This window comes from Eptesicus fuscus, chromosome 20, assembly GCF_027574615.1.
Source record: "Eptesicus fuscus isolate TK198812 chromosome 20, DD_ASM_mEF_20220401, whole genome shotgun sequence".
NCBI classification, from domain to species: Eukaryota; Metazoa; Chordata; class Mammalia; order Chiroptera; family Vespertilionidae; genus Eptesicus; species Eptesicus fuscus.
In genome coordinates, this window is record NC_072492.1 from 3,306,988 (window position 1) to 3,319,591 (window position 12,604).

The 12,604-nt window shown below is 40.6% G+C and overlaps 1 protein-coding gene across 1 annotated transcript in view; it reads right to left on the minus strand.

The window, feature by feature from the left end:
* The window catches only part of NCOR1 (nuclear receptor corepressor 1), a 207,516-nt gene that overhangs the window by 39,847 nt on the left and 155,065 nt on the right, over positions 1-12,604 (minus strand). The window contains exons 24-27 of the mRNA XM_054709719.1: positions 4,454-4,614; positions 2,394-2,514; positions 2,194-2,295; positions 1,743-1,843 (exon numbers count right to left, since the gene is read on the minus strand). Of these exons, the coding sequence (XP_054565694.1) occupies positions 1,743-1,843; positions 2,194-2,295; positions 2,394-2,514; positions 4,454-4,614 (485 nt within the window). The remainder of the gene's footprint in view (positions 1-1,742; positions 1,844-2,193; positions 2,296-2,393; positions 2,515-4,453; positions 4,615-12,604) is intronic.

The window sequence follows — 12,604 nt, forward strand, 5'->3', positions numbered from 1 at the left end:
CTTTCTCTCATTATGTGGTAAGAAGAATAAAGAACTTTCAATTCCCAAACTGTCTGCTGGGTTAGACCCCTAGTCATCAGTAAGAGAAAAGGAAAAAAAACTCAGATGTCTCCATTTAGTGATATGGATTCAGTTTAGGTCATATCATCTGAATTTTCACTATCATTAGTCCTCTTCTGGGTTGCCTATGACCATGGTTCTTTTTACCTTTCCTTTAAACAATAAACCCTTCCTTCTAGGAAAATCATTCATGAAATCTAATATGTAAAGTACTTTGCACACGTGAACTGCTTGGGTTGAAATGGAAGTGGAAGGGCCAGGCCTAACCCACTCACACATTTTGAGTTCTCAAAATTCTAGACAGGACAATTTGAAATGACATGCTTTCAGCAGGAAGAATAATGAGACCAATACATTTCCTCATTTAGCCATTAAGTGAGCTCTGTAGCAAACATCTGGAAGGTTCATACCTACTTTGAAAGTGCCCATGTCAGACTGATTTAAAAATAAACAGATAAAGCCTAGCCTCATTTGATATAGTTCATTCTACCTTTCTACCCATAGTTTGGATACTAGAGTGAAATGAAGAAGAAGAAAAAATATGCATAGTCCATTTACTTTTCTTCTGTTTATATTAAAGTATTTGCTTATTCTACAAACTAATTTCAGGGGAACATATACTTTGGTCAAATGTGGAAGGGGAGATCTGAATAGTATGTAACTTTCTAGATTACTATATGCTATCTCCTATAAACCAGCGGTTGCCAACCTTTCGGACCTCACGGACCACCAGTGGTCTGCAGACCACTGGTTGGCGATCACTGCTATAAACCATGTCTTAAGGAGGAATCACTGGGAGATCTTATTAAATGGAGTATCTGATTCAACAGGTCTAAAGTGGGGACTGAAACTTCTGCACAATTTAACAAGCTCCCAGGTGATGCTGATGCTCTGGGGCACAAACCATACTTGGTCAGCAAAGTCCTAGAGCATGGGTCTCAAACAGGCATGCAGCAGAATCTCTGGAGGGCTGAAAACCCAGTTTGCTGGGTCTCCTCCCCATGGGTGAGATTTCAGTACATCTGCGAGGGGTGGGGGGGGGCCTCATTTATATGTCCAACAATTTCTCCGGAGACACTGACGCTGCTGATCTAGGGACTACACGCTAACAACCACTGTCCTAGGAAACAGGAACAAAGGACAAGGAAGAGGAATAGAACAGAAAACCTGTGATAGGTACAATGTGCAAAATACAGAACTCTGTTATAGTAATTTCCCAGCATAGAATTTTCCATTCCCAGATTCATATTAATAAAGAGGCTAAGGACTGTTTAACATTTCAAACTAAAATTAACACTTAACTGAGGAAAATGCCTTTTATTACTCAAAATTGGTAATTTATTTAGCCTAAAATTGGAATAAGATACTTGATTTTGGGTGCTTTTGTCAATGCCACCCATATTTCCTAGTTTAGCATTAGATTCTAGCAAGGCAGCTTACATAGTAAGATTAGAGACCTTTCAAATGAACCATAGTATAACTAATACAGCTTGTAGTCAAAATAATCACATTAATGTCTTTATGCAGACAGTTTATGGATCTGGGATTTATCATCACTGAAACCCAGTCCCAATACCCAGAACAATGAACAACTTAATCACAAAACTATATAGCTGGACAACCAAAGCTCTTTAGACTTTTCCTCCAGTGTTATCAGTATTTCAGGAATAATCGTAACTAACCTGAGTGATAGAGCCCCGTAGTGATGGGATGCTTTCCACGGAAATTTTGCTTGTTGGAGTACCCCGGGTTATACTTCCTTCTTGAGTGGCTCCTGTGGTACCTGAATAACAACAAAGTCATTAGCAAATTATAGTCTCTATAGCAAAGAAAACAAACAAACAAACAAAAATCAGCCCATACTGGGGAGAGCGATAAGAGAAGGAAACAGCAACACACACACAAAAATTTTTGTTTTCTTGAAATGTACTTTTAAAGTAATACTGCACTAGTTACAAAGGACTGCTGAAATATGGAATTTCAAAGTTTTTAAGTCATTTTTATATGGAAAGAAAAATTTAGAATTTAAAGGCTCTAACTTAAAAACCCACCATTAAAACATATCAATTACTTACTTTAATAAACTAATTGGGGACAAAAGTTTAATATTTCTGCCGAACAGCATATTTTTACCTCTGACCACTCCTTCATGTTGTGCCCTGACCAATAAACCCTCAGGTTGTGAGTTTTGGCTTCGGGGAGAAAATTCTTCCTGCTTGATATAGGGCACAGTAGCTATGGACCAAAGCAAAAGAAAAATGTAGAGATCAAGTGCTGAGTTACTGACTATGATGCTCTAAAGGCAGAAACATGATGCACAGTTACTCACTGACCTGCTTTGGCAGATTCCTGTTGCCGTGGTAGTCCAAGAGAGATAGAGCCCACTGAGGGCTTCGTGGTCTCTTGAGGGTAGGAAGCCTGATTATGAGAAGTCAAATAAGTGCCAGGTGTTCCCTAAAAATAATTTTAAAAGTCCAAAATAACAGTGTCTTTCGCAAGGTCAACTACAAAGTTAATATTCACATTTCTGTTTACAAAAATTTATACCCCAATGCCAAATTTTAAAAGAGATACTTATAAAGCAAGAAAATCCTTATATGGCCAAGTAATCTATGTTTATAAGGTCAATTAATTAAATGTTAACTAATACAAAATTAATAAAATGGTCAAATTTTAAAATATTCATTAATCTACACTCGTATGGTAAATTCATTTATGCTTACATGGTCAATTAAGCTGTGATAAAGAAGGCAGGAATATACAATGGGGAAAAGAGTTTCTTTGTAAACTGAACATATACTTGCAAAGAAAAAAAAAAAGAAGCTACTTTCTCACATCACATACAAAAATAAACTCAAAACAAATTAGCCCTTTTGTGCCATAAGTGTCTATAGACGCAAACCTCACATATCAACTCTGGTCATCCAATTTGAAATCAGACTTGTTAGTGACATCTCTGAGTTTGTAAAGAAAATTATGGTAACTTAAATTCGTAAATATTCCAGCACATATAGAAGAAATGGGGATGGTTTCTGTTTTAGATGTGTGGCAGTTAACTGGTTAAAGACTTAAATATAAGACTGAAACCATAAAACTCCTAGAAGAAAACATAGGCAGAAAATTCTTTTATATTATTCTTAGCAATATATTTTTGGATATGTCTCCTCAGGCAAGGGCAACAAAAGCAAAAATAAACAACTGGGACTACATCAAACTAAAAAGCTTTTACAGAACAAAGGAAATCAACAAAACATCAAAAAAGGCAACCTAGCTAACAGAGAACTTAGGTCCATAATATGTAAAGAACTTCTATAACCAAGTAACAAAAAGACCCAATAAAATTTGTTAAGATTTAAACAGTCACATCACAATCAGATGTGCAAATAGCCAATAAGTACATCAAAAAGTGCTCAACCTCATTTGTTGCCAGAGAATGCAAAATAAAACCACAAAAACATTACACACCCACTAGATTACATATACCCAGCAATTCCACTGTCAGAATTATACAAAAGAAATGAAAACATATGCCTACAAAAAGCCCAGAAAAAAATGTTCCTATCTCTTGTATTCATAGTAGCCAAAACTAGAGCAGTGCAGGTTTCCATCAACAAGGAAATGGCTAACAAACTGGTATGCTCATACAATGGAGTATTCAGCAATACAGAGGAAGCAACTACTGATTACACAAGAACCTGGATAAATTCCTAAAACCACTATGCTAAGTTAAAGACAGACACAGTACATACTGTGTAATTCCATTTATATGAAGTTCTGGAAAACGCAAAACTAATCTACGACAATAGAAAGCAGAACAGTGGTTGCTTCAGGCATTGGAAAAGGAGATTGCTTAGAAAAGGGCAAGAGAAAATATTCTGAAGTGACAAAAATATTCTATAACCTTAGTATACATAAACAGAATCTTCAAAAGTAACATCTTACTGTCACTGGCTGTGCATGACAGTAAAAACTGAGTGAGCCATTAAGATCAGACCATGTTTAAAAAAAAAAAGATATATATTGGCCAAAGTCAGAATAAACTAAGGCTTGCCAAACATCTAAGATTTAACATGTAGAGCCTTTACCATAGTTAGTCAACCGATATTCTAGTTACTTGAAAATACTCCGTTTCCACTTCCATTACACTAGGCTTCAGAGCACACATGCCTTTTGTAAGTTAAACCAGACAGTGTGCCACAGTCCCACGATCTGGGCATGTAACTCACACAAACTTCCTGGGCGTGGCATGGAGTACAGTGATGGCTGCATTTTCTGGTCATATATAAACAAAGATTTTTACTTATTAGGATTTTGACAGATCAGTATGAGGAGGGAAAATTTTCACCAAAGCCATATTCACCAGAAAAGCTACTTGGAAGAGAAGCCATTTTACCTGTGAGATGGAGCCTCCCATTATAAAAGATGGTTTTTCTGAAGCCACTGTGCTTTTGGATGACGGGATGAGAGGAGGAGGTGGCCTAGTGGGTCGAGTTGTTGGAAGCCGAACCCCTTCAGGGAGATTAGTTATCACGTGATGTGGAGCAGGCTGGAGGACTGTTAAAAGGAAGAAAAAAATGATTTAAAATAGTCAATTTGCCAGTCTGCAACATTTTACCTATCTCAGTCATTCCTAAATTTTTGAATCAAAAATTAGATTATAAGTGCAAGATGGAGCTGAGGATGAACATTTTTATTTTAAATCTCCCTGTCACTTTAATTAAACCTGTACACATATTCAGGTCACTAATGGTATTTGTGAGGTTGAAATATTCAACTCCCTGTCAAACCAGAGCTTTCAAGTTAACGTTCATTTCAAACTATTTCTGCGTAGCATATGTAAACAGAATCTTTAATAATTTTCTCTCTATCACTTAGGAATAGTTGATATTACAACTTTGGAGAAGATACTGACATGCTTGACAACCAATTATGTAATTTCTTTGCACCTCTCGTAAGTTGAGAAACATTTACCGATTCTAGCTCTCTCAGACTCTTGAATTTTTGTGATTGGTGGGAGAGAATGGAGATCTCAAGTTTTTTACAAAGTACATGTACTCTTAAGAGAAAAGCCAAATGTCACAGTATATATGTGTCAACATAAATTTCCCAGTGGCCCAGTGAATCTCAACTGAATATAACTAACTAGAGTAGCCTGGTACATGGATTCGTGCACATTGAAAGGTAATTATTTAGAAGGTGGCCGGCGGGTAGGACTGGGCGAGACAGGCCGGACACACCTGGGGTAGCATCTGTGGAGTGAGCAGGGTCTCTCCGGCAGGTGGGGTCCCTCGACCTGGCCTGCAGGGATCAGGCCTAAACCGGCAGTTGGACATCCCTCTTGCAATCTGGGACTGCTGGCTCCTAACTGTTCACCGGCCTGCCGGCCTGATCCCCCTAACTGCTTTCCCTTGCTGGCCTGATCACCCCTAACCACCTCTGCCACGGCCCCACCACCATGGCTTTGTCTGGAAGGATGTCTGGAAGGTCGTCCGGAAGATGTCCAGTCTAATTAGCATATTACCCTTTTATTAGTATACACTAGATGATGGAATGCAGAGAAACAAAGTAATTTTGAAAAGGCAAAGACATGCCCTGGAACAGCACTTCACTGACAAGATTAAACCACCCATGTCTAACATCAGTAGGTAGATGGCCAGCAGCCACTGTACTGAGGAACGATATTTGTTTACCTGGTGGGACACTACAGGGGGCTGCCCTCCTACCAGGCTGTGGAGCGGCTTTACTGAACTCTCTTGGAGAGAGCCTACCGGGTGGTGCTGACCATGCCGCAGTATTGTGCACACATGCTTCCTGCGCGAGAGCACTCTGACCTCAGCATAAGGCGTAGAGGCAACTGATTTTCCTATGAAAGTTAAAGTTATCAAAATAAGGGAAGAACCCCAAATTGAAATGTAAGTGTAAAAGGACCAAGCCCACACCATCAGGGGCAGATCCAACCATATGCTAATATCAAGGTCTAAAATTCCTCCAGAGAGAGGTTAAGAAACCCTATAAATCTAAATCTTCTGTGTGCATACACCATCACTGTGACCTAATAAAATCCTCTAAAATTCAATTATAATTTTCCCTGTAAAAGGAAAAAAACCTTCTCTTTACTCTGATTAGAAAAATCAAAAGTTTTCCTATGCAATAAAGACTACAACAGGCAAACATCAGATTATCCAGCCGTTTTATAAATTCAAGTCTGGCCTAAATTAGCGGTCAGATATCTGAGGATTCCAAGTCTTATAATTAGCCTGTTTAAGCCCACTGCTTAATATGCAGAGCAATAAATGTTATAGGAAATGAAAGTAGCTTTTCAAAAGGTGCAGTCAAACTAACTCAAGAAACCTATACAAGCTTATAAAATTATGAATGTTACTGCAATAATGCTAATGAAAATTACTCTACATAATTTATTTCCACATAAAGTATAAAAAAACTTTAAGCATTTTAAGGATAGCCCTGGGCGGGTAGTTCAGTTGGTTACAACATCACCCTGACACACTAAGGTTGCAGGTTCAATTTCCAGTCAGTGCACATATATCAATCAATGAATGCATAAATAAGTGGAACAGCAAATGGATGTTTCTCGCTCTCGGTCTTCCCCCTTCCTCTCTAAAATCAATAAATTTAAAAATTTTAAAGCCCTAACTGGTTTGGCTCAGCGGATAGAGCATCAGCCTGCGGACTGAAGGGTCCCAGGTTCGATTCTGGTCAAGGGCATGTACCTTCGTTGCGGGCACATCCCCAGTAGGAGGTGTGCAGGAGGCAGCTGATCGATGTTTCTCTCTCATCAATGTTTCTAACTCTCTATTTCTCTCCCTTCCTCTCTGTAAAAAATCAATAAAATATATTTTAAAAAAAGGTAATACCAGTTAAAAAAAATCAGATATGAGTTATATTAAGACTTAAAATATATATGTATATATTATATATAAACTATATATAACTTTTTTTATTTTTAAGATGAAATCAACATATTGTAATTTTGGAAAATCAGAAAAGCACAAAGAATAAAGTGAAATCACTCATAACCCACACCAGTTAGATTTGTGGCATTTTAATGTCGACCAGAATAAATTCCTGTTCATTTATTATTCTTTTGCTTACCTAGTCTTAGCCATTTATTTTTCCAGATAAGCCTAAATTTAAAGTTATTCTGAGTAGTTCCTCCCCAGAGTATCATTGGAATTTTCATTGGACTTGCATTAAATTTATGAATATAGAAGACTTGACATTTTACAATGGGTTTTCAAATTAAGAAACTTAGTATTTTCATATAGCTCTTAAACATCCTTTGCTAAAAATTATTCATAGAAATTTTATATTTTGCTGCTAGGAAAACCATCTTCTTCATATATGAGTTTATATAGATATAACTGATTGTTGCCGACATACAGGAAAGAAGTATGAGGATTTCTGCATATTTATTTTTTCTTAGAAACTTGAATGTTCCCTTTAGCTCTAATAACTTTTTGGTTGATTCTTTTATTTTTTTTTTAACATTCTAAGACTCTTTTAAAAAATATATTTTTTTATTGATTTCAGAGAGAAAGGGAGAGGGAAAAATAGATAGAAACATCAATGATGAGGATCATTGATCGGCTGCCTCCTGCATGTCCCCTATTGGGGATTGAGCCCGCAACCCAGGCATGTGCCCTGACCAGAATTGAACCTGGGACCTTTCAGTCTGCAGGCTGACGCTCTATCCACTGAGCCAAACCGGCTAGGGCTTCAGTTGATTTTTATAGGCTATTTATAGGTAGGTAGTCTTATCCTGTGAATAATAATTTGTCTTCTCCCTTCAAATAGCTAAAGCTCTTCTTTGATCCTTTTGTCCATACTACACTATACTAAGTAACAGTGGGCATCCTGGTAGTTCTCCTCCAATGGGAAGGTCTCTGGCATTTCACTATTAATGGAAGGTTCATAATTGGTTTCAAATAGAGACTCATTAGCAAAAGGCATAAAAAGTTCCTTTGTTTACAAAGACATTTTTAAAAACCAGAAATAATTATAGTAACACTAGTAGCCCTGCGCACGAATCTGTGCACCAGTAGCTCGCCAGTAGCTCGTTGCCACCCTCTGTAGCTCTTCGCCCATTGCCCCGCCCTCCTGTAGCTCCCTCCGCCCCTCCCCCCACCCCCTCATAGCTTGCTGCCCTGCCCCCTCCTGTACCTCTCCACTGCCCACTTGTAGCTCGCTGCCCCACCCTCCTGGTGATCCGTGATCCAGTCGTCACATGGACGGTCGTTACACTTCACAGCGTAACAACTATTTGCATATTACATCTTTATCATATAGGACTAGAGGCCCATTGCAAGGTATTTGTGCAAGCATAGGCCTTCCTTCCCCTGGCTTCACTCCTGGCCGCCCAGGAGCCTGCAAGTCCCCGCTCCCGGGCTGCCCGGGTGCCAGCAAGTCCCCGCTCCCGGCCGGAGCACTGCTCCTGCAGCTCCCTCCACCCCCACCCCTCTCATAGCCACGCCTGCATATGCAAATTAACCCACCATCTTTGCTGGGTTAATCTGCATACTCACTCCTGATTGGCTGTAGCAGAGGTATGGTCAATTTACATGTTTGTCTATTATTAGGTAAGATTAGCTAATATTCAGTATGTACTATGTGCAGAGCACCATGTGTCACATGAATTATATCATTAGCCCTCATGACCAGTGAGATCATTGATACCATTTTACAGATGAGAAAACTGAGGCTCAATCACACCAAACTGCCCAAGCAAGGTCACAGGACCAGGAATTTTTCAAAAGCAATCTAAGTCCTGCCCTGACCTCTAGAGCACAGCACATTGGTGCCGCTCTGAAGCACTGTGTGTTGACTTTCAGATGCCTCTGGGGCATCCATTAGGATAGCTGTACTCTCCCTTCTTTGACATCCTATATAATAAAAGTGTATTATGCAAATCAACCAAATGGTGGAACAACCAGTCGGTGGGGGCAGGGCTGGTGAGCAGACAGTGCCAGGCCAGCCAAGGCATGTGCCAGTGGGCAGAGGGAGGGAACGGCGATGGGGGAGGCAGGGGGCGGGGATCATCGGCGGCGGAGGGGCGATGGAGAGGACCAGCACCGTCCCCTGATCGGCCTGAATGGTCATCTCCCACAGAGGGAGGCTGGGCATCAATGTAGGGGTGATGGGGGCGGCGCCTCCTGCAGAGGGAGGCCGGGCGGCAGTAGAGGCGGGGTTATGGGGGTGGTGCCTGGACTGTGAGAGGGCGCAGGCCAGGCTGAGGGACCCCTCCAGTGCACACATTTTTGTGCACCAGGCCTCTAGTATTAATATAATTAGATTAGTAAGTATTCTAACACTGTGAAAAGTTATGAAATAAACCAACTTCCAAAGAAAATCACTTCTGGAGAATTTAACAAGATAGTGTATGATAAATCTGGTGTCTATTTTGCCATTTCCAGTATGTTTATAATTATACTAGAGGCCTGATGCATGAAATTCGTACAAGGGGCCGAAATTGGTACAAGAGGCCCGATGTATGAAATTTGGCTCAGTGGATAGAGCGTCGGGCTGTGGACTGAAGGGTCCCAGGTTCGATTCCAGTCAAGGGCATGTACCTTGGTTGCGGGCACATCCCCAGTAGGGGGTGTGCAGGAGGCAGCTGATCGATGTTTCTCTCTCATCGATGTTTCTAACTCTCTATCCCTCTCCCTTCCTCTCAGTAAAAAATGAATAAAATATATTAAAAAATAAAATTCTTACAAGGGGCTCGGCCCTTGTAGCCCCTTGCTGCCCCAGCCGGCCCACGCAGCCCTTCGCCACCCTGGCTGGCCCTTGCAGCCCCTCACTGCCTCAGCTGACCCTCGCAGTCATTCTTTCTAATTAGTATATTAGCTCTTTATTATTAGGACTAGAGGCCCAGTGCACTAATTCATGCATGGGTGGGGTCCTCTGGCCTGGCCAGCGATTGGGGCCTTCTAACCCAGTCCCAATCCGGACCGGCTGGCCGGGGGGAGGGGCTGTGGGAGATTGGCTGGCCGTGGGAGGTTGGCTGTGGGAGTGCACTGACCACCAGGGGGCAGCTCCTGCATTGAGCATTTTCCCCCTGGTGGTCAGTGCACATCATAGCTACTGGCTGGTCATCCAGTCGTAACGGTCACTTAGTCATATGTGTGTGTGTGTGTGTGTGTGTGTGTGTGTGTGTGTATGTATATATATATACATACATACACACACACACACACACACACACACACACACACATATATTGACTAGAGGCCCAGTGCACAAAATTCATGAACAAGCAGGGGGAGGGTCCCCTCAGCCCAGCCTGCACCCTCTCCAATCCGGGATCCCTCTCACAATCCTAGACCACTGGCTCCTAACCGCTCACCTGCCTACCGGCCTGATCACCCCTAACTGCCCCCCCTGCCAGCCTGGTCGCCCCACGCAGCCTGCTGTTCAGTCGTTTGGTCGTCCCTCATTAACCCCCCTGCCGGCCTGGTCACCCAACACAGCCTGTTTGGTTGTTTTGGTTGCGATGGTCGCTTAGGCTTTTATATAGATAGAAGATAGATGGAAAAATCCACTCTATCATAGTAGTTGTTAAAGAAAAAAACAAAAATGGAAATTTATATGGTTCTATTACAGCTATTTAAATCATTATGTATTCAGAACTGAAAAGATAAATAACAAAAATAAACTACATTTAGTTGCATAAAAGTATTAACTACTATTTCAATTAGATTTTATTAACCAGCATTAGAAGTTCAATTCTGACTCTGTCTCTACATGTGTAAATTTGAGTTCCTTCACTGTATGAAAAAGGTTTCAAACTAAAGCAAGGGTCAACTTGTGTAAATGTTACTGGAAAAATAAAGCAATTGTTCCCTAAATATTTTTCAAGCTTTCTATAGATGGAAAAGCTTTTATACCACTTAACAAGGGCACATCTAAAATAATTATTTGTACCACTGACATTAAGAGAAAATGAATATAAACAGCTGGACAACAGGTGCTGCCTGTTACTTTCTAAATTAGACCATGAAAGGAAAATCAAAACCATGGTCCTAATTCAGGTGGACTGTACCAGCCTGTTTTATATAGCCAGTGATAGTTTATACTTAAATCACATTCTCACTGTATTTAACATTCTATAAACTACTTTATGATGTTGCATTAAAAACATTTGTGTCACACATTCCAGAAACATGCAATTTAATTGTAAATATGTAAATGTTATTTGGAAGATTATTCTTTACAGTGAACTAAAGGATAGCTATAAATTCAGGAGAGACTTCAGGCACCTTTAAATAAATTACTGAATGAACATATTAGGCAGATTAGTAAAAACAAAACTTAACCTTGGGATAAAATGTAATCAACCATCCCAGTTTGTAGAGCATCACCTTGAACCAAATTTGTGTCATATTAATAAAAACCTTGGTGTCATATTAATCAAGAATATAAGACCACTGCATTATGATGAAAAATTAGGATACCATTCGAGTCTAAAACCCATGGATTAAAAGGTATACTGACCACAGAGAAATGCAGTTCACAGTTTGGAATCTCAGAATTTGGGGCTCTAAGCTGGTTCAGTTTTTCCAGCTCCCAATATAACCCATTTTGTAAAGTAGATCAAGAAAAAATACTGAGGTCCTAAATTACATATATATATATATTAGAATGATCCAGATATTACTAACTGAATAGTGTTAACCTTTAGCATGAATTCAGCAAATACCACCTGAATGCCATTTTTTTCTAGGTTTTAATTCTTCCTCACAAAATTTATTCTAAATCATTTACGGAAGAACTAGATCAACAAACTTTTAAATTATCCTACCTATTAAAAGAGTTATATGCAAATTGACCCTAACTCTGCTACATCCACAAGCCACGCCCACAAGCCAATCAGGAGCAAATATGCAAATAATCCCAACCAAGATGGCTACAGCCACAGAGAGCAGGAGGGAGGTTTGGGTTTCCCTGGCAACAGAGGAAGCTAAGCTTTCCGCCTGCCTTTACGGGCCTAAACCTCCACTCAAGGCTACAAAGTTTCAATTATAGAAGATAAACAAATCCAAACAGAAATGGCGGCAGCCACAGAGCTGGAAAGAGCAGGAGGCTAGGGTTGCCCCTAGGCAATGGAGGAAGCAAAGCTTCTGTAGCCTTGGCTGGCCTAGGCCTCTGCTCCAGGCTACAAAGTTTCAATTATATTAGATACACAAGTCCCAACAGAAATGGCTGCATTCACGGAGCGAGCAGAAGGCTGGCTCCGCTCCAGGCTACAAAGTTTCAATTATAGAAGATACATCAATACCAGATACCAGGGCCTCTGCTTGGGTGGCCAGGGGGCGTGGCCAGCCTGCAAACCACCACAGGCCCTTCACCCAGGCTGCCCCACACCCCAAGGGAACCCCCACCCTGATCTAGGACACCCTTCAGGGCAAACCAGCTGGCCCCCACCCATGCACCAGGCTTCTATCCTATCTAATAAAAGAGTAATATGCAGATTGACCAACACTCCAACACACAATATGGCTGCCCCCATGTGGTCAAAGATCCTGCC